The sequence below is a fragment of the Rattus norvegicus genome, chromosome 13 (genome assembly GCF_021556685.1).
Source record: "Rattus norvegicus strain SHRSP/BbbUtx chromosome 13, alternate assembly SHRSP_T2T, whole genome shotgun sequence".
NCBI classification, from domain to species: Eukaryota; Metazoa; Chordata; class Mammalia; order Rodentia; family Muridae; genus Rattus; species Rattus norvegicus.
Genome location: NC_141546.1, coordinates 43,858,711 through 43,882,926, shown reverse-complemented (window position 1 = coordinate 43,882,926; position 24,216 = coordinate 43,858,711). Strand labels below are relative to the sequence as shown.

General features: G+C 39.1%; 1 protein-coding gene across 1 annotated transcript in view; it reads right to left on the bottom strand.

Moving 5' to 3' along the window:
- Thsd7b (thrombospondin type 1 domain containing 7B) overlaps window positions 1-24,216 on the bottom strand; it is a 902,908-nt gene that overhangs the window by 346,425 nt on the left and 532,267 nt on the right. The window contains 2 exon segments of the mRNA NM_001191669.2: window positions 477-580; window positions 7,800-7,929. Coding sequence (NP_001178598.1) covers window positions 477-580; window positions 7,800-7,929 — 234 coding nt within the window.

Sequence of the window (24,216 nt, the reverse complement as noted above, 5' to 3'; positions counted from 1 at the left end):
TCATATATTTAATCAGCACCTAAACATGTAATGTAAACAGAGTGTAATGTGTACTTTCAGATCTAATTTTGGCATATTCTCAACATCTTGGCTGATATCCGACATATATTCACAATATAGACATTGAGGTCAATTATAATTGAGATATATTTATCATTATTTATTTTTGCTTTATTACTGAGGTGCAGAGAAAGGTTATGTTTAAATGATGATATTTAACTAACAGCACCTACTAATGCCAAGAGTAAATTTAGTGATGAATATAAATAGATCAATCCAGAAATATCACAACTTGCTCAAATATGGACAACCAAGTACATAGAATCATAACTTTATGGGTTGGGGATTTAGCTCAGTGGTAGAGCGCTTGCCTAGGAAGTGCAACGCCCTGGGTTCGGTCCCCAGCTCCGGAAAAAAAAAAAGAAACATAACTTTAAACCATGCGTGAACATGAAGCTATTTAAAACCCTGCTTACCTCTTGTCTGCAGCCCCTTCCCACATGCCTCACTGGTGCCTGTTCTCCCCTGCCTGATAGACTCTGGAACCAGGATACAAGGGCTCCATTTCTGTGGCTTCCACCTGGGACAGAAGAGAACTTTTAGCACATGCAGAGGAAGTACATGCAACACTTGACTTAGAAATGCAGAAATAGAGAAGACCAGAGTTCCATCAGTTTAGACTTGGAACAAACCATGTCAGCTGCCCATGGAAGTGAGGACATAGACCCCAGAGAAGAACCTACTACTCCTACTTTTCTAGACTGGTATCATTTCTAACTGTATTCTAAAATCTTATCTTTATACCCATGGATAAATGTAGTTCTTACTCTCGATGAAAGAATTTTTCTTTGCAGAAAATTGGGACTACTGAAGAAACCACAATAGCTCCGAATAAAAAGAAGAGCAGACCATAGCATGCTCAACTCCAACAGACACATCTGCAATGCGACTCTATACATACAGTTCAGGGAATACCACGAAACAGGAGACAGAAGATTCTAACAGTTAAACAATCATGACATCTGCATTGCAACAATAACTTCCATATATGGCAGGGATGATGCATTTAAAAAATCTCAGAACATTATAACACCCTCAACAAAACCTGCATAATGACCACATCAGTTGGCATGACAAAACAAATTTATGACTTCTCAAAGGTCCTAATACTGTATGAAGAACTCTAGGCAATTAATGGCTGTCGAAAGAGGAAGAGAAATTTTTGTATAGAGACAAACCTCATGACAGTTTGTCAAATACCAAATAGTTATCCTTAAACAGATATATGTAGGAAAAAGATATATATGTGTATGTGTACGTGTCTATATCTATATATATGTTCATATATGTGCATATATCAGTATATATGTATATATACATATATATGTGCATGTGCAAATGTATGCATGTGTTACAATAAATAAATAAATAATATAAAATCCACCCCTAGCAAGTGCTGGGGACAGTAACAATTGACTCCACTCTCCAACTCAGATTCATGATTAAAGTTGCGATTCTAATTCTGGGAATTTGAATATTTCATATGTGAATCTTAGTTTATATAAAAAACTGTAAAAAGCAGCTCAATATACACAGATCATCTTGTTTATTTACAATCATTAAAAAATAAATATAAGGAGAAAAAGAAAATAATCCTTGGGTTCTATCAAACATAAATGATTCAAAGTTTGAACTCCTAAAATCTTAGGGTGAAAACTTTCACTCCTGGATTTTTGCTTCTGTTTTTTTTAATATAGTACTTCTAGGATTCAGATATAACTCTACCAGTTCCATCGGTCATAGAATGAAATGCAAAAGATGACTCTAGGGACAGACCTTACCCCCAAGTTCATCTTAGGGAAGAACAATGGATGTTACGGGATGAGACATGCTTTCCTCTGAGGAAATGGTCTCTGAGGAAGTCACCTGGCTTCTCTCTGGTTATCTTCCTCAGGTTAATAAAAGTGTCTATTTTTTGTCACAGAGAGGATGGCTTTTGTTCTTAAAATTATTTCTGCACAGTATTCCAGAAAATTCAAGGGCCAAATTCTAATGGTGCTTTTTGTTCTTTCAGTTACTGTGCTTTATGGCCTGTTTCATATAAGCCACAAACTCTGATACTTTATCTCCTGGCCCACACTTTATGAGCTATTTATAAAAATATCACCAGTAACATAAAAATATCATTGATCACCTTTAAGTGGCTTGTTTAATGAGAATGACTACCAAGTTTGGTTGAAAAACAGGACACAAAAAGAAAGCATGTCATGATCAAATATTAATTAAATCAGCTATTAACTTCTTTATTCCCCAGTTACTTATATAGTAGCCTTTTTTCTTTTTCTTTTTTTCCTCCATCTTTATTAACTTGAGTATTTCTTATTTACATTTTGATTGTTATTCCCTTTCCCGGTTTCCAGGCCAACATCCCCCTAAGCCCTCCCTGTCCCCTTCTATATAGGTGTTCCTCTCCCCATCCTCCCCCAATTATCACCCTCCCCCAACAATCACGTTCATTGGAGGCTCAGTCTTAGCAGGACCAAGGGCTTCCCCTGCCACTGGTGTTCTTACTAGGCTATTCATTGCTACCTATGAGGTTGGAGCCCAGAGTCAGTCCATGTATAGTCTTTGGTTAGTGGCTTAGTCCCTGGAAGCTCTGGTTGCTTGGCATTGTTGTTCATATGGGGTCTCAAGCCTCTTCAAGCTCTTTCAGTTCTTTCTCTGATTCCTTCAACGGGGGTCCCGTTCTCAGTTCAGTGGTTTGCTGCTGGCATTCGCCTCTGTATTGCTATATTCTGGCTATGTCTCTCAGGAGAGATCTACGTCCGGTTCCTGTCAGCCTGCACTTCTTTGCTTCATCCATCTTATCTAGTTTGGTGGCTGTATATGTATGGGCCACATGTGGGGCACTCTGAATTGGTGTTCCTTCTGACTGTGTTCTAAACTTTGCCTGCCTATCCCCTCCCAAGTGTATTCTTGTTCCCCTTTAAAGAAGGAGTGAAGCATTCACATTTTGGTCATCCTTCTTGAGTTTCATGTGTTTTGTGCATCTAGGGTAATTCGAGCATTTGGGCTAATATCCACTTATCAATAAATGCATACCATGTGTGTTTTTCTGTGATTGGGTTACCTCACTCAGGATGATAGTTTCCATTTTCATCCATTTGCCTACGAATTTCATAAAGTCATTGTTTTTGATAGCTGAGTAATATTCCATTGTGTAGATGGACCACATTTTCTGTATCCATTCCTCTGTTGAAGGGTATCTGGGTTCTTTCCGGCTTCTGGCTATTATAAATAAGACTGCTATGAACATAGTGGAGCATGTGTCATTGTTATATGTTTGGGCATCTTTTGGGTATATGCCTCAGAGTGGTATAGCTGGGTCCTCAGGTAGTTCAATGTCCAATTTTCTGAGGAACCTCCAGACTGAATTACAGCATGGTTGTACCAGTCTGCAATCCTACCAACAATGGAGGAGTGTTCCTCTTTCTCCACATCCTTGCCAGCATCTCCTGAGTTTTTTAATCTTAGCCATTTTGACTGGTGTGAGGTGGAATCTCAGGGTTGTTTTGATTTGCATTTCCCTTATAACTAAAGATGTTGAACATTTCTTTAGGTGTTTCTCAGCCATTCGCCATTCCTCAGCTGTGAATTTTTGTTTAGCTCTGAATCCCATTTTTTAAATAGGGTTATTTGTCTCCCTGCAGTCTAACATTGTAAGTTCTTTGTATATTTTGGATATAAGCCCTCTATCAGTTGTAGGATTTGTAAAGATCTTTTCCCAATCTGTTGGTTGCCGTTTTGTCCTAATAACAGTGTCCTTTGCCTTAGAGAAGCTTTGAAGTTTTATGAGATCCCATTTGTCAATTCTTGATCTTAGAGCAGAACCCATTGATGTTTTGTTTAGGAAATTTTCTCCAGTGCCCATGTGTTTGAGATTCTTCACCACTTTTTCTTCTATTAGTTTGAGTGTATCTGGTTTGATGTGGAGGTCCTTGATCCACTTGGACTTAAGCTTTGTACAGGGTGATAAGCATGGATCGATCTGCATTCTTCTACATGCTGACCTCCAGTTGAATCAGCACCATTTGCTGAAAATGCTATCTTTTTTTTCATTGGATGGTTTTGGCTCCTTTGTCAATAATCAAATGACCATAGGTGTGTGGGTTCATTTCTGGGTCTTCAATTCTATTCCACTGGTCTATCTGTCTGTCTCTGTACCAATACCATACAGTTTTTTTATCACTATTGCTCTGTAATACAGCTATTAACTTCTAAAGCAATGAATTCACTTCATTTATCCATACACTCCCTCAATATAGTCACTTCCACAGTATCTAAGGTGGCGATGGGCTCACGTCCCACCTTTTGGATCATGGTGTATTATTCATTATGATTTATGTGCATTCCTAAGGCTATGTTTACACAGGCATCTCAGATGAACATGAATATCAGAGTATTCATGTCTGTTAGTGAGCTGTGCAGACAGAATGAGATGGAAGGAGTTTTTAAGAGTGTCTTTGATAAGCTCTCAAACTGAGATTATAAACTATAATTCATTCTTTGTAAGTGGCAGCCTGAGTCCAGAACATTCTGGTTACTTGATCCTTGGTTCTTGGTTACTTGTCATAGTCAATTCTGTATAAAGATTAATGTCATAATATTCTTTTCTCTTTAATCTCTAACTTGATGTACTGAATTATGCAGGACAACCTAGGTGGGCATTTCATTTCCATCCTAATTTGGTGAATTTGGACATGTGACCTTAATCCAGTTAAAAGAATGAACTAGAAGATAATGATAAAAAACAAACAAAACAACACAAAAACCACCTAAACTTATATGTTTAGGATAACTTCACATTGCCAAATCTAGCTGGAACCACAGTGATCAACATTACAAGTTTTTCTTTCTTTGTTTCTTTGTTTCTTTGTTTCTTTCTTTCTTTCTTTCTTCCTCCCTTCCTCTCTCTCTCTCTCTCTCTCTTTCTTTTCTTTTCTTTTTACAAGGATCAGAGAGTTGCGTTAATTTGGACACAGTTTGAAGTGCACATGAGAAAGTAGGTTCCGGATACAGCAGAACTGATTTCTGGGAAAATTGCAGGAGGTAAATAAGGAAAATGAGTTCAAACACGAAGGGTTAAATTGAAGTGTCACCAAATAGCAAGGACTGAGGAAAATCAAGTTCCACTGGTGTCTTTTTTTGAGATTTCTGCTGATTTTAATGATTCTGGGTTTATTAAAATGTCTGATAATATTTTATTTGGCTGAGTTTTTCACTTGGCGACTCTCCACATGTGTGCTTGTCTGGACATAGAAGTTTCAATATTTACCCAAAGCCCAAGAGGGTGATTACTGGCAGTGATTACACAATGGCCCCAAGGTTATGGGAGCAAAGAGCAATCTGGACCCGATCCCAGTGACTACATCCTCCCCAAACTGTCCATCAATTCGGGATGATGGTGTGAGGCATGGGCAGAACAGTGGGACTGAACTCAGTGGCACTTACATTGTACTAAAATGAGCTCTATTTGGAAAAGGAATGAGACTACATTATTCCTGATAAATCATCCCTTAAGACTTGCAGCTTTAAGATACAGTTTCTAAAATTATCAGGATAAAACATTAAATAATTTCACAAAATACATTTTTGAGTGAGTTGGTAAAACTATATGATTTTTAAACTATGAGCTATTATCATAAATCATTGACTTCTTTTAAACTAAGATTGTTTAAAGGTAATGTTATCACTGAATTTCAAACTAACTTTCAAATTCCAAAAGTATGGAAGGTTAAAACTTGAAAATGAAACTTGGATATGGTTTTATAAACAGTACTTTCCAATTTCTAAAAAGGAAGAGAGAGAGAACATTAAAGGTTTAAGTGTTACCCCTATTCTCTTATTAAAAAGAGGGGAGTTGGTAATAGGTATGATCAAAGATACATTGTACATGGGGATCAAATTTACCAAGAATAAATAAAAATATTATTAAGAATACATTATTCCATGGATTAATAAACATATATGATTTGCTGTTTGAGACAGGATTTTATATAAGTATAAACCCAGGATGGTCTTGAGTTCATGACCCTTTTGTCTCAGACTTTTAAGAGCTAGATTACAGGTGCAGGCTGCTATACCCAGCTTGTTTTTTAATGGCTTGTTGAGAGTACTAAGATGAGAACAAAAGAATAAGTATATAGCTCACAGTGTAGTAGGGTTTGTTTTATACCATTTGTGTTGTGTTTGTATATATAAGTTTATGTGTCTGCATGTGCATGTCTATGTGTGTCTGAATATGTATGTATATGTGTATGCATGTGTGTCTATGTGTCTTTGTGCATATCTATGTTCAGATACATATGTATTTGTGTGCTTATGTATGTGTATGTACTCTATGTGAATATGGTGTTTGTGTATATTTATGTACGTATGCCTGTTGGGGGATGTACTTGTGTATTTATATGTGTTTTTATGTATTTCTTCATGTGTGTATGTGTCTCCATGTGTGTCTGTGTGTCTACATGCCTGTGTCTATTTTTTCTTGTGTGTACATGGGCTTGTTTCTGTTCATATATGTATGTAACTCTGCATATGTATTTGTGTGTCTATGTTTTTATGTGTTTGTGTGTGTATATATGTGTGCATCTACATGTCTTCAGGTGTGTATGTGCCTACATAGGTATGTTTGTGTGTATGTGTTTTGTTTGGGTCTATGTGTGCTTGTTTATATGTGTATCTGTCTGCCCGTATGTCTGTATGTATGTTCTTTTGTCTATATGTGTGTGTGTGTGTGTGATATGTGTGCATAGGTATGCATGTGTGTGTGTCTTTCTCTCGCTCTCTATGTAATGATCTACATAAAAGCAAAAAAGGGGGAAACATTCATAGGAGGGGATGTGGAAGCAAAGTTTAGAGCAGCGACTAAAGGAATGGCCATTCAGAGCCTGACACACATGTGGCCCATATCTCTACAGCCACCAAAACTAAATAAGATTGATGAAGCTAAAAAATGCCATGTGGAAGGGACTGGATTTAGACCTCTCCTGAGAGACACATTCAGTGCATGTCCAATACAGAGGTCAATGCTAGCAGCAAACCACCAAACTGAGAATAGGACCCCCTTGGGGGGAATTAGAGGAAGTATTGAAAGAGTTGAAGGAGCTTGCAATCTCATAAAAACAACAATGCCAACCAACCAGATCTTCCAGGGACTAAACCACTACTGAAAGACTATACATGGACTGACCCAGAGCTCCAACTGCATATGTAGCAGAGAATAGCCTTGTTGGGGCACCAGTGGAAGGGAGAGCCCTTGGTCTTGCCAAGGTTGGACCCCCACCAGTGCATGGGAATATGGGGGAGGGCAATAAGGGGGAGGTATAGGGGGAATACCCATATGGGGGAGGAAGAGGGGAGGGAATGGGGGCTTATGAACAGGAAACCGGGAAGGGGAATAACCTTTGAAATGTAAGTAAAGAAATATATACTAAAAAATTAAAAAAAATAAAAGCAAATCCTATCTGTCTTTGGATCATTCTTCAGAAATCTGATTGCAGGTGAGGTAGCGTTCCAGTAGCTCACTTATCAATCATGCTCTAGGTTTACTCTCTTGGTAATTAGGTATTCACATTCTTCATTTTTTATGAATACATTCTAGTAAAGAAAAGAAAATTACTGAATATTTAAAGTTTTAAAATGTGACAACTTAAAATTTTCACTAAGCAACCATACATGAAAGAAAATATGATACAATTATGCTCAGGTCTAATGATAATCCAAAAGGAACTAATTACCGGTATGTAGGGCACAATGAGATATCTTCACACTCTCTTTCTTCGAATAAGGTATCTGGGCACTCTTGACCTCCATTGGCTGCTTCCTGAATGATAATCCTGTATCGAGACTGTTTTATTGTGGTATTTCCTGCAGGAAATGAGAAATAAAAATATAGCCCCTGTTACATCGATGCAGATCAAATCCAGGTAGCATCTGGAAGGAAAGTGAAAAAGAGTCCAGCTAAGCATATTTGTAAAGGGAAGCTAAGAAGAAAGCAGCAAGTGCTGGGAGCTAGTGCTCAATCTTCCTCCTGTGGGAAAAGCTCCACACTGAGGTACTGTAAATTCAAATGTTTCCACTGTCTTAATGCATCTTAATTTAAACAGCTTTTAGAAGAAGATTGATGTTATTTTTATTTTTGTGTATGAGCGTCTTCCTGCATGTGTATGTATGAACCAAATGAATGCCTGATGGGTGCCTGGGAAGGGCATCCAACCCTTGGATCTCTAGTTACACACAGCTGTGAGCGCCATGTGGGTACTAATAACCAAACTTGGCCCTTTGCAAGACCTTCAAGTACTCTTAGCTGTTGAGCCATCTCTCCAGCTCCAAACATCTTTTATATTTCTATCTTACATTTTGAGTGATATAGGAACATCATATCATGGTGGGAAGCTCATATCCACTCCTTCAGCTCAACAGTACCTGAAGGTCCTGGATTCCCATTGTTCATCCTTTTCAATACGAAGTTTCTCTTTATAGGCTGCTCTATTCAGTAGAAACTCTTCATCTTCAATGAATAATTCTAGGCCTGGGAAAGCCTGCAGAAGTAAGTGGCGTAAACCTCACTGCCTAGCTCTCGGCTTGCTCCTTAGTCAGAGGAGCCTTGCAGGACCCTAAGAGCATCCTGCCTGCTGGTGGAAACCATTGGAAGCCCAAAATTAACCCCATTGGAACCCTGTCTGACCACCCATTCTAGCCATATTTGGCAACCACCCCAACTGGTCTGCCTAAGACAACCTGAAGAGGTGAGTGACCCCCCAAAAGCTGGGAATACCAAAGATACAATTCATAGACCTCATGAAGCTCAAGAAGAAGGAAGACCAAAGTGTAGATGCTTCAGTCCTTCTTGGAAGGTGGAACACAATATTCAAGGCAGGAAATACAGAGACAACATGTGTAGCAGAGACTGAAGGAAATGCCATCTAGAAACTTCCTCACTTGGGGATCCATCCTATAAACAGACACCAAACCCAGACACTATTGCAGATGCCAAGAAGTGCTTGCTGACAGAAGAGGAGCCTAATATAGCTGTGTCCTGTCAGGCTGTCAGAGCCTGACAAATACAGAGGCTGATGCTCACAGCCAGCCACTGGATTGAGAACAGGATCCACAATGGAAGAGTTGGAGAGAGGACTGAAGGAGCTGAAGGCATTTGCAACCTCATAGGAAGAACAACAATGTCAACCGACCAGTTCCCACTTCCCTTAGAGCTCCCAGGGACTAAACCACCAAACAAAGAGTACACATGGAGAGACCTCTGGCTGCAAGCCACACATGTAGTAGAGGATGGCCTTGTTGTACATCAATGGGAGAAGAGGCCCTTGGTCCTGGGAAGGCTAGATGTGCCAGTGTAGGGAAATGTTAGGGTTGGGGGGGCAGTGGGTAGGTGGTGGGGCACCCTCTTAGAAGCAGGGGGACAGAAGATGGGATAGTAGGGTTTTGGAGGGGAAATCAGGAACAGGGATAACATTTGAAATGTCAATAAATGAAATATTCAGTAAAAACAATTAAAAAGGACAAAAAATAAGAACAACATGAATTTCACAAGCAAATGGATAGAACTAGAATATCATCCTGGGTGAGGTAACTCAAAGACCAAAGGACATACACAGTATATATTCATTTATAAATGGATATTACCTATAAAGTCCAGGAAAACCATGTTATAATCAACAGGCCCAAAGAAGTCAAATAACAAGAAGAGCCCAAGGGAGGATGGTTGAATCTTTCTCAGAAAGGGAAACAAAATAGATATCAGAGGTCAATGGAAGGAGGGGTCTGGGTGGAAGAACAGATAGAAAGGGGAGTGGGATGGCGTGGGGTAAATCATTTGTAAAGAGAACAGGGGAGAAAGGAGAAAGATCAGCTATGAGGAGAAATATCTAGGATGTACCAGAGACCTAGGAAGGCCCAAGAGTGTCTATGGGGGTTACTCTGAGATTCCTAGTAGTGAGAGAATATGGATCCTGAAGTAGCTACTTCCTCTAGCCAGGCTAGACTCCCAGTGGAAGGATAAGAACAACAATCCACGCACAAAACTTTTGACCCAAAATGTATACTTCCTACACGATGTGCAGGGACAAAGATAGAGTGAAGACTGAGGGAATGACCAACCAATTACTGCCCCAAGTCAAGACCCATCCCATAGCCAGAAAACAATCCCTTATACTATTAAAGATTCTCTGTTATGCTTGCAGACAGGAGCCTAGCATAATTGTCCTCTGAGGAGCTCCACCCAGCACTTAATGGAAAGAGATGCAGAGACTCAAACATTAATGGAGTTCAGGGAGTCTTACAAAAGATTTGGGAGAAAGAATGAGGGACCCAAAGAGGTCTCCACTGGGAGACCAACAGAGTCAACTAACCTAAACTCTTGGTGGCTGGACCTAGGCCTCTTGAGCATATGTAGAAGATGAGCAGCTTTCTTTCATGCGGATCCCCAACAACTGGAGCAGTGGCTGTCCCTGAGTCTGTTTCTTGCCCAAACCCCTACCGGAGCAGCCTTGTATGTCTTCAGTGGGAGAGGATGCATCCAATCTTGTAGTGAATTGATGGGCAGGAGAGGGATAGTATGTGTGTGTGATGCCCAGAAGGGGCTTCCCCTTCAAAAGAGAAGGGGAAGGAGGAATTGGAGGAGGACTTGTGTAATCACATACTGGGAGGAGAGGAATGCTGATTTTGGATTTTAAAATGAACAATTAAATATAGTTTTTTAAAATTATTAATTCTAATATTGTCTGATTTATAGATATTAGTTTGTTAGGTTATTTTGTATTTGTAATAATTATATTTGGGGAAAGAGAATAAACCAGAATGGGGACAGAGTGTTGCTTACTTCAAAGTTTTCCTGAAAGGTGTTAGTAGGAACCTCAACAGACAGACGACAGTGTTCCCTTGGACACGTCACTCAGTGCACTGTTCAGATGCCCTTCGCATCCACCACTAATGTCTAGTATGCTTCATTGTTACCAATAACTTCAATTATGATTTTCGAGATACAATACCAGCACTAGTTTTACAAAGAAAATTCTAATATAACAGAATTTACAATGAAACCGGAAAAAAAGGAGCCAGATATAACCACAGTAGTAAAAGCCTTGTGTAGAGTGAGCAGGGTCAGAAGACAGAGAAAGCATTTGTTTTTGGTTTGGAAACTAAAGGTAGTTCATGAAAAGCCTGGAAGGCTATATGGCAAAACTAAAACACAAAGGACAAAACTGTCTCAGCTCTTAGAAAGAAGGTTGAGCAAAGACTGAGATGTGGCAGTGTGAGGAATTTACAGACGAAGCCACAGTGCCTTCAATGAGACATATGTGTGTATGGAAGCACGAAATGTGAGTGGGGACAGCCTAGGAGAGACAAAGAATGGAGAAGGGACATGTACAGGAGACAAAGGAATTAATTTGTAGACATGGGACAGGTAATGGACCTATCCAGCCTAATAAGTTAATTTTCAGAAAGCCACTAAACTAAATGGAGCAAAACAAAAGGACAAAGAGAATGTGTGTAGCAATTATGTATGCACATGGATTTTCAAAAATATCATTAATACATAAAGACTTACAGAGAAAAGCAACCGACCCACAACTCCCCTACTTCTGCTTCCCTCTACAGATGGACCGCTTCTCACTGTTCTGTTTCCATATTGAATTTGTGGTGATGACTTCCAAATCATTTGCCTTTGTCTATACTTCCTGATGTCCGACCTTTAATAGAACATGTCCTTTCTGCTGTAAATGATGGAAATTTGAAGTTTCCAGTTTTAAATATTTGCTTATATATTTTCATGCCTCTGGTGTTTATTTAGCCATTCACTAACCAATAGATCCAGCCCTAGTCCTCACTCCTATCTTCATCTACGTAGTCTCCATCCTTTACAGTCCTCCTGTCTCAGTGGATTTTCCTCTCAATTGCCATCTCCTTACAATAGTTAGGTGTTGGCTCCACATGGCATGTGCTCAGGTGTTACCTAGCAGACTTCAAAGAAATATCAATGATAGTGGGAAGAAATGTGCGCTGTTGCCTTACAACACTAGGAAGATGATTTACGGAAAGGTCTGTCCTTTCCCTAGAGATATACAGGCTGATAATGGTTTGCAGGGAGCAAAAAGAGAGACTTTTTCTTCTGTGGTATAGTCACTAGTAAGTTGCTCATACTCCTGTCTATAATCCATTCACCCCTTAACCTCCAAACGACCCCAATGAAAGAACTGTTTTGGGATGGCGGGAGGGAGAAAGGGATAGAGAAAAAGAGAACACCTGGCAAAGATAGACCTACAGCAGGGCTTAATGAATTTCATTCATACTCTTATATCATACACACACACACACACACACACACACACACACAAACACACACATATACACACATACACACACATACACACACATACATACACACATACATACACATAAACACACACATACATACACACTCATACACACATACACACATATAAACACACATAAACACACACATATACACACACAAACACACACACATACATACACACACATACATACACATACATACATACACACACGCATACACACACATACACACACATACATACACACATACATACACACACATACATACACACACGCATACACACACATACACACATATACATACACACACAGACACATATACACACGCATATACACACATACACACACACACAAACACACACACATATACACACATACACACACATACATACACACATACACACACATAAACACACACATACATACACACTCATACACACATACACACACATAAACACACATAAACACACACATATACACACACAAACACACACACATACATACACACACATACATACACATACATACATACACACACGCATACACACACATACACACACATACATACACACATACATACACACACATACATACACACACGCATACACACACATACACACATATACATACACACACAGACACATATACACACGCATATACACACATACACACACACACACACACACACTGCCTTCACAGCTCGCTTCTAGATGGAATTGTTCAAAATCAGTAAACATTACAATGATAGCCATGTCCAGTGGCTATTCAGGAGTATACTTAAAAAGATAGTTTCTATGGTAAAAACAATCAATTAGCATTCAGGTAAAATAGTCATACAGTGAACAATGTCCACTTTATTTAAATGGAGGAAATGTATATGATTTTGAGCAGGGTCATATGATCTATGATCATATAAAGTCTATGATCTTTCTATTAAAAGAGGGAACATTCCAGAGGAAAGAGTACTAATCACAGCTCATGGTATCATGTTCCCTTTCAAATAGTTCTTCAACTGCCCACCTATCTGTAGAAGGCTTACATGTCAGTAATGTGAGTGATATTTCCCACCTCATTAGGCCTATGAAAAATAGCAACAAATTAAAGTGCTCATTTGCAAACATAAACAATTCCTTAAGAATGATTGTGGCTAACAAACAATTCACTTAAATCCAGTTTTGATTTATGCATGTTCTGTCATCACTAAGCCATCAGGGATAATTAAGCTTAAGTTATTAATTATAGTGGAAAGAAATAACATTTAGAAAAGATGACAATTTAAAGATTGGAATTATATTTAACATAGAAATATGTGAGCGGGTTCCAAACACTAAGGGATATTTATAGAGTCACAGTGGGAGCCTGCACCACCAATTCCCTGCACTAATGGCAATAAAATCAAAAGAAATAGATATATAAAAATGACCTGTGTGGTTTTTCATCTAGGTAAACTAGAGAATATTACACTGGATTAAATGCCAGGAGCTTTGATCATTGATGCCAGATTGTTATTTGAGAATTGTAGAATAAAGAAAGACATTAAGTTTATAGCTGGTTGATCATGGCACCGTGCATGGGAGACATGCGCAGCAGAGCAGGGGTGAAGATATGTGACCCAGTGTTGGAGTTGAACACACACAGCGAGAGACTCCTAGAGACCAGTGTATATACAAAAATAAAACAGGATCACCGCCTATTAGCAAAGCAGGATAATTATTGTAATGCCATCTGCAGTATTCGGATTTTCCAAATGGCATCTAATGCTCCCCCTTGCATCTCAACTGTCCCAACTGTTGCTAGACCTCAAGAATTGCAGCGCTCCATGGCACTGAGACTCTGCCAAGCAGGTGACCTTGAACCCTTCCTTTTCTGCCAACACACCTTCACAGAGACAGTGTACCATCCCCCAAAAGAAAATAAGCTGCTAATTCCTCTCTAGCTAATATGGAAGCCAAAATCATGATCCCAGTGACATTTTAAGATTCATATTCTCACAAGCAGCCATGTTTAACTGCACCTTGCATCAGCTACCCCTCGGAAACCCCAGTAGCTACGAGAATTCAGCTCTTTCCTTTAACTGCAAGTTCCCCTGTGTGATGCTTTGACTATGCTTCACACGTGGTAAGTGGCACTATTAGGAGGTGTGGGCTCGTTGGAGGAAGTGTGTCCATGTATGGGTAGACTCCGAGGGCTCCTAGTGCTCAAGCTCCACCCACTGTGGAAGAGACCCTCCTATTGGCTGGTGCCTCCTGACTGCCTTTAGATCAAGATCAAGATGTAGAACTCTTGGCTCCTCCAGCACCACGTCTGCCAGGATGCTGCCGTGCTTTAGTGGACTGAACCTTGAAATTATAAGCCAGCCCCAATCAAATGTTTTCCTTTACAAGAGTTTCCTTGGTCATGTTGTCTTTTCACAACAATGAAACCCCAACTAAGAGACCCTGGATGTAAAACTGGAAAAAATAATCTTGTCCTTTATTGATGTGAAGGTTTCATGAGAAACTGCATATAAGGCATAGGCACGCTGCTCAGGATGGCGACTTTCTTTTAAATGTAATTTTAGCTCATTAAAAAAGATAAGGTAAGAGTAAAGAAACCAAAGTGAATAAAACATTCCAATAATGAATCATCTGTAGTTTTCTAAAAGTTGAAGAGAAGTTACAAACTAATCTGCTCTCCCTCTTTTGTGCTTGCAGGAGACACCATGAATAACTTCTCTCTACCTCATGTTCCCAGAGAGCTAAGCCTTCCCCTTTCAATGAAGAGGAAGAGATGAGACGATCAGCACCATATTTGTTGAAAGAGGTTCTGGTTAATGCTGCTATCTTGGCTTAAACTGCAATCGGTTTTTTTTTTTTTTTTTTTTTTTGGTTCGCTTTTGCAAGTGACTCAGTTTGCATAAATATGTTGACTCCTCAGACAAACACCATCACCAGTACCACCTATTTGACTATAATATAACTCATATAAAATAGCATAATACATAATACAATATAATATAGTATGGTATACGCACACACACACACACACACACACACACACACACGTTGTTTCTTCTGAAGCCCAGGATTTCATTTTAAGTGTATGTGAAAGATACTCTATATAGCTGTTCCCCAAATTATTTACTGGGTCTGGTAACTGGCCAACTGGGCATTCTTAATTTTTGCCACAGGATTTCATTTGAGAGAGCAGCTCACCCAAATAGCAAGTACTGTTTGATGTCCCTGGAATTCTTTTTCATGCATCAGTAAATTAAAGGCTAAAGGGAAAGAAAAGTACACTTCAGATGTGTGCTTATGAGAGAAGCATTCCAAATAAATGCTACATGGGAAAGGGAATCAACAGCCTATCAACAGAGTGCATTAGTATGAAAGAAAGGAGCTCACTCTTGGACTGTCAAGGAGCTAGCTTTCAGGTCAAGGTTGTAGATAAAGACTGTAGTGTGAGGTAAGGCATCCCATACTCATTACATCACATGTGAGGTACATTCTCTCTTCTAGTTAAATATACACCGGAGAATCCCTCTTTCCCATTTCATCACAGCTCTTGAAGCTGTCAGAGTTGGCTTCCTCCATAGAAAATGAACAAAAACAGGCATTTATCAATAGTCCCTCTCCCATTTAAGTAACAGATTATCAGGAGTCTCGAGATCTCAGAGGGAAGCACTTAGAACTTGCAATGTTGTCATTGTTGATAAATATTTATCAGGCATCTGTGGGTCACTCAGCTGAACTCTTTGTGAGAAATTGGAATATCCACACATACATTATGAATTATTTTTGCAGCAGAAGAGAAGCTCAATGGGCAAATAACAATGCAAACATTCTCTATACATACTGTTATAGAAGTTTTAAATGAGTTTAGAAATGATAAGATAAACTCTATTTATTTTCCAAAGGCCACCAGCCTTGTAGTCTCTTTCTTCATGGAGAAATAGAGGCATAAGTGGTCTTTAAAGAGTGAGCTGTTGCAGCATTGCTGCATGTAGAAAGGGTTTTCGTGTAGTTCCTCTGTGTTCAGCTTAGTGCTGGAGCAGAGCATCAAGCACAGGCTTGAAGAACTTCAAGACACACAGGAAGCCAAAGACCCATCTATACATGGGTAAAATTAAGCCAAGCTCTTCTGACAAACATTTTAGGAATGTTGGAAACAGGCTTTAGCATATCCATGCGTTAGTTTCTCTTTGAAACATTGCCTGAAAAAAAAACCCACATCCTATACTCTTAAATTTCATAATCATCATTCACTTTGCAATGGAAACCAAATTCAATGGAACTGGCAACAGACAGGACCTCTGGGCTGTGGTGCGTAATCCCAGTTCATTACTGAGTTGCTAGATGACCTTGGGCAATGCACTTAACATCTCAGAGCTTCAATTTTCTTACTTGTCCTGTGTGGGTAATACTGCCTGGCCAATTCACAGGGCAGCTGTTAGGACTGTCTGATTAAATGGGATTTAAAGCATCTTGCAAATGTGAAAAAAAGCCAACCTGTGAGCTTAAAATGTGTTCTGGATAAGACTTTCACATATTCTTCAGAGGGAGCAACTCATGTTTATATTTGCATAAACTATGCAAGATAAGAATCAAGACAAATAAACATTTTTCTCTCTTTGGTGAGTGCAATACACTTGATAAAGCTTAAGAGACATTTTTCAGTGTCCTGGGGCTTTCTCCATTTGTTTCTACTTCCTATCTGTGACCAGTGCTGCTCCTTTTTTTTCATTCTTCTCTCATACACTATATCCTTACCAGAGTTTCCCCACCCTTCACTCTCCCCCACCCCCAAACCCCTGATCCACTTCTCCATTTCCTATCAGAAAAGAGAAAAGTCTTCCAAGGATATCAACCAAACATGGTATAACAAGATACACTAAGACGAGGCACAAACCCTTATATCAAGGCTGGGCATGGCAACTCAGAAGGAAAAGGGTCCCAAGAGTCAGATAGAGTCAGAGACACCCCTGCTTACAGTTATGAGTCGCCCCAAAACAAGCTGCTATTAAAACACCTACAGTTTAAACTAGAGTTCAAAGAGTAGCGACAGTCCTTGAGTTTGGTCTCTCTCCATCATCTCTCAAGTCACCCATGCCTCATCAAGGTTTTCTTATCTCAGGTAGTTTGCCAAGATTGGCTGCACATTAGGATCTCAAGAGACACTTTTCCAAATCTCCTCACTCATCGGCCCAAATAGTTGAATCAGAATGTCTTTGTGGAGCCCAAAAAAATTGTCATATTAAAAACAAGCAAAGTTTTCAGGATGAGAGACTAGCTGATTTTGCACACTTTCAGCCAAGTTCTCTATTTACTCACCATGTCAAACAGGAACCCGAACAAATGATATGATTAGCCAAGCCACATGGACAAAAACATTGAGTCAATCATCACAGCTTTTAACACATCTAAAACTGCAACCTGCCCTCAAGCCAAGTATGTTGCAATGCATAGAATTAGAAATGACTACTAGAAACAAGGGAGTTTACAATGCCATTTATATCAATGTGTTTCACTAGTCTTTCTTTCTTGTCAACATGTGCTGATGTGATAGAAATTTGTCTATCCCCTGTTCCCGTCCTGACCTCTTTTCATTTTATATGATGAGGTGAAGAGTAGCTGCCTGTTACTGGGTTCCTAATATGTTGTCCTCCATCAGCATTAAGACCAAAACACTATGTTGTGCTGCATACAAACGGGTTATAGAGGCCTTCATGCCCTCTGGAACAGAAACTCAAGATGCCGTCCACACCATTAGCCAGGGATACGAGAGTACATATCTCTTTAGGAAAACTCTTTACAATAATTTACCCTGCCCTGAACTAGTAATACTTTATATCCTAGAGGGCAGAAAGGGATGCTGTTTATGTGTGAGACCGTGTTAAAGGACAGATGGCATGCAGTGCTGCTTCTAGGTCATAGAAGAAGGAAAACCTTAGCTTAGAGAGGCATAGGTAGCAGAAAACTCTGGATAACCTGGCCCTCTAACTCCATTCATTTTCCTCACAGGAGGGTGATGTGGATTGCATGACCATTTGTTTTAATGAAGTTTGCTGTGCATGAAAGCTACCATCAGCCATTGTATCTCAGCTCTATAAATTGTGGCTTTTCCATTTCCCTTCCAGGATATGTATACATATATAAACTGGCCTACTGAGCACAATGTCTCAGGAATAGCATGAACATTAAATATAAGTCATAGGAGTATGATTTCTATTTGAGAGATAATAGCAGGGAAGGTTAAGATAATAGCTATGAAATCAAAACATTGATGTTTGTCATTTTCCACCATAGGTTTTATCAGAAGGTACACAAAGACTCTTGATATATGTATGCACATGATATGCTTTTATTGAATTTTAGTTATTTTTGTAGCTACCCATGAAGTATTGGTATCTGACAATTTTACTTCGGGAAGTTATCTTTTAGTGCCTTAAGGGGAAGGAATATATCATTAATGAGGCCCTGAAGCATAATAATTAGGCATGGAGTGAACTTCTGTCATGAAAATAAAAATGTTTCAAAATTTGAAAGTTCGTGAGTACTAAGGTGATGCCACAAGTGGGAAATTCTACAGCATGTATGTATGTATGTATGTATGTATGTATGTATGTATGTATGTATGTATGTATATATGATCTCTCTACCACCTATCATCTATCTATCATCATTTTTCTGTCTATCATTTATCTGTTTATATATTTTATATCTTATCCAAAATTTCCTCTCTCTTCTCTCCTCCCAGGTCTCCTTTTCTCCTCCCACCTCCTCCACTCTTCTGCTTCTCTTTGGAAAGGGGAAAACCTCCCATGGATATTAACTACTCATGGCATATCAAGTGATATTAAGGCTAGGTACCTAGATAAGGCAACCCCAGGAGGAAGAAGGGGTAGCAGATACATGCAAAAGAGTCAGAGAATACAGACTGACCCCACTCATGGGATTATCGCAAGAATACCAAGCTGTACAACTGGAACATATATGTTCAGAGGGCCTACATCAGTACTATATAGGCTCCCCGTTTGGTGGTTCAGTCACTGTGAGCACCTGTGAGACCAGTTTAGTTGATTCTGTGGATTTTTACTGGCATAAAATTAGATAGATTGGTCAATAGAAGCAAAGACACAGGAGTAAACCTACACACCTATGGACACTTAAGTGTTTTTTTGACAAAGAAGCCAAAATTATACAATGGAAAAAAGAAAGCATGTTCAACAAATGGCACTAATCTAACCGGATGTCAGCAAGTAGAAGAATAAAAATACATCTGTATTTATCATCCTGCACAAAACTCGTCCAAGACCTCAACATATAACCAGGAATATTAAACTAGATAGACAAGAAAGAGGGAAATAGCCTTGAATACATTGACATAGGAGACAACTTCCTAAACAGAGCACGTATCACATAGGTATTAAGACAAACAATTAATAAAGGGGACCTCCCAAACTGAAAAGGTTCTGTAAAGCAAAGGACACTATCACTGGGACAAAATGGCAGCATATAGAATGAGAAAAGTTCTTCATCAATCCCTCATCTGACAGTGAGCTGATATCCAAAATATATAAAGAAGTCCAGAAACTAGTTATCAATAAACAAAATACTCAAATTAAAAATGGAATACAGATCTAAGCATCTAGAGTTCTCAACAGAGGGATCTAAAGTTGGAGAGAATCACTTAAAGAAATCTTTAACACCATTACCTGCCTTGATATTCCAAAAGACCCAGCTTTACCACTTTTGGGTATCTACCCAAAGGGACATAAAACAAGAACCCTTGCACATTTACATTTATGGTAGCTTTATTAGTAATAGCCAGAAACTGGAAATAAACTAGATGTCCCTCAACCAAAGAATGGATAAAGAAAATGTGGTTCATTTACATAATGGAATATTACTCATCTGTCGGAATACTACTCACCTATTGAAAACAATGACATCATAAAATTTGCCAGAAGTGTAAGGAACTAGAAAATATCATGCTGCTGGCTGAACTGAACTGAAAACCGGTCCCACAGCTCCTTGCACCCAAATCCTGTGGGGGAGAGAGATAAACTCCCAGAAGTGGAGACAATCCAGCGATCTCAGGGGAGACTGCCGCTTCTGTTCTCATTGCTGGCTCAAGAGGAAACTGCATAGTGGCCTCTGGATACAGCAATGTCGGAGCAGTCAGCAATAGCAACCTGCTGTTTTCTGCCTGCGTGCAGACGTGAGCTGAACTGGACCCACAGCTCTCTGTACCCAAATCCTGTGGGGGAGAAAGCTGGACCCACAGAAGTGCAGACAATCCAGAGAACTTAGAGGAAACAACTACTTTCTGCCCAAATTTCTGGCACAAGAGGAAATCACCTAATAATATCTATGCCCTCTGGGCACTAGACCTAGGCACTGGACCTAGGAGCTGTCAGGGGCAGGACCCTTCCAGTATCTGCCTGCTCCAAGAGCTGAAAGTCAGTCACCAGGAGTGCCTACACACCTGAGAGCAGAGGTAAGAACAACTCTTCTGCATCAAGCAACCCACCTGGAAGCTTCAGGTCACACAAACTCAGGAGCAGCTCTCCATTCCAGATCGAGCTGAAGGAAGGCAAGTCTACAGGAGTGCTGACACACAGGCCTATATAAGGGTCAAACCACTGTCAGAGACAGCAAGACAAGCTAACACCAGAGACAGCCCGATGGCTAGAGGCAAGCACAGGAACCTATGCAATAGAAGCCAAGATTACTTGGCATCATCAGAGCCCAGTTCTCCAAAGCAAATACTGGATATCAAAACACACTGGAAAAGCAAGATTTGGATTTAAAATCACATCTTATGATAATGATAGATGACTTTAAGAAGGACATAAATAACTCCCTTAAAGAACTACAGGACAACACAAGTAAACAAGTAGAAGCCCTTACAGAGGAAACACAAAAATCCCTTAAAGAATTACAGGAAGACACAACCAAATAGGTGAAGGAATTGAACAGCTCCATCCAGGATTTAACAAATGGAAGTAGAAACAATAAAGAAAGCATAAAGGGAGTCAACCCTGGAGATAGAAAACCTAGGAAAGAGGTGAGGAATCATAGATGCAAGCATCACCAACAGAATACAAGAGATAGAAGAGAAAATCTCAGGGGCAGACGATACCATGGAAATCATCAACACAACAATCAGAGAAAATGTAAAAGGCAAAAAGCTCTTAACACTAAACATCCAGGGAATCCATGACACAGTGAGAAGATCAAACCTAAGGATACTTTGTATAGAAGAGAGTGAAGACTCCCAACTTAAAGGGCCAGTAAATATCTTCAACAAAATCATAGAAGAAAACTTCCATAACCTAAAGAAAGAGATGCCGGGGGTTGGGGATTTAGCTCAGTGGTAGAGCACTTGCCTAGCAAGCATGAGGCCCTGGGTTCGGTCCCCAGCTCCTAAAAAAAGAAAAGAAAAAAAAGGGATGCCATAAACATACAAGAAGCCTACAGAACTCCAAATAGATTAGACCAGAAAAGAAATTCCTCCCATCACATAATAGTCAAAACACCAAATGTACAAAGCAAAGAAAGAATATTAAAAGCAGTAAGGGGAAAAGGTCAAGTAACATATAAAGGCAGACCTATCAGAATTACACCAGACTTTTCACCAGAGACTATCCAAGTCAGAAGATCCTGGGCAAATGTCATACAGACCCTAACAGAATACAAATGCCAGCCAAGGCTATTATATCCAGCAAAACTCACAATTAACATAGATGGAGAAACCAACTGGTCCCACATATTCCATGACAAAACCAAATTTACACACTATCTTTCTACAAATCCAGTTCTACAAAGGATAATAGATGGAAAACTCCAACACAAGGAGGGAAGCTACACCCTAGAAAAAGCAAGAAAGTAATCTCCTTGCAATGAAACAAAAGAAGAAAGACACACAGACACAATTCCACCTCTAACAACAAAAATACCAGAAAACAACAAACAATATTACTTAATATATCTTAACATGAATGGACTCAATTCCCCAATAAAAAGACAGACTAAAGGACTGGATATAAGGAGGAGCCAGCATTTTGCTGCATACAGGAACCATGTCTCAGAGACAAAGACAGTGCCACAGAGTAAAAGACTGTAAAAGAACATTCCAAGCAAATGGTCCAAAGAACCAATCTGGACAAAACCAATTGAATAAAATTGACTTTCAACCAAAAGTCATCAAAATATTCATCAAAGGAAAAATCCACCAAGATGAATGCTCAATCCTAAATATCTATGCTCAAAATGTAAGGTCACTTACATTCATGAAAAAAAACCCTTACTAAAGTTCAAAGCACATATTGCACCTCACACAATATTAGTAGGAGATATCAACACCCTACTCTCATCAATGGACAGATCATGGAACAGAAATTAAACAAATGGATTTAACAGATATTTATAGAACATCTCATCCTAAAATAAAAGAATATAACTTCTCAGCACCTGATGGTACCTTCTCAAAAATTGACCATATAGTTAGTCACAAAACAGGCCTTAACAGATAAAAGAAGATTGAAATAATCCCATGCATCCTGTCATATCACCCTGGACTAGGGCTGGTCTTCCATAACAACAAAAATGACAGAAAGCTCACATGTACATGGAAGTTGAACAATGCTCTACTCAATGATAACTTGGTCAAGAAAGAAATTAAAGAAAGAAGGAAATCAAAGACTTTTTAGAATTTAATGAAAATGAAGGTACAACATACCCAAATGTAAGGGACACAATGAAAGCAGTGCTAAGAGGAAAACTCATAGCTCTGAGTGCCTTCAAAAGGAAACAGGACAGAGACTATATATTAACAGTTTGACATCACACTTAAAGCTCTAGAACAAAAAAAAATCAAATACATCCAACAGGAGTAGATGTCAGGAAATAGTCAAACTCAGGGCTGACATCAACCAAGTAGAAACAAAAAGGACTATAGAAAGAATCAATAAAACCAGGAGCTGGTTCTTTGTGAAAATCAACAAGATAGATAAACCCTTAGCCAGACTAACCAGAGGACACAGAGACAGTATCCAAATTAAAAAAAAAAATCAGAAATGTAAAGGGAGACATAACAAGAGAATCTGAGGAAATTAAAAAAAATATCAGATCCTACTACAAAAGCCTATATTCAACAAAACTCAAAAAATCTGGAGGAAATGGACAGTTTTCTAGACAAATACCAGGTACCAAAGTTAAATCAGGATCAGATAAACCATCTAACCAGCCCCATAACTCCTAAAGAAGAAGAAGTAGTAAAATCTCCCAACCAAAAAGAGCTCAGAACCAAATGGATTTAGTGCAGAATTCTATCAGACCTTCAAAGAAAGACTCATACCAATACTATCCAAACTATTCCACAAAATAGAAACAGATGGAGCACTACCAAATTCCTTCTATGAAGCCACATTTATGCTCATACCTAAACCACACAAAGACCCAACGAAGAATGAGAACTTCAGACCAATTTCCCTTATGAATATCGACGCAAAAATACTCAATAAAATTCTTGCAAACCGAATCCAAGAACACAGCAAAACTATCATTCATTATGATCAAGTAGGCTTCATCCCAGGTATGCAGGGATAGTTCAATATACAGAAAACCATCAATATAATCCACTATATAAACAATTGAAAGATAAAAACCACATGATTATCTCAGATGCTGAGGAAGCATTTGACACAATTCAATAACCCTTCATAATAAAAGTCCTGGAAAGACTAGGAATTCAAGGTCCATACTTAACCATATTAAAAGTCATATACAGCAAACCAGTAGCCAACATTAAACCAAATTGAATCTTGAAGCAATCCCA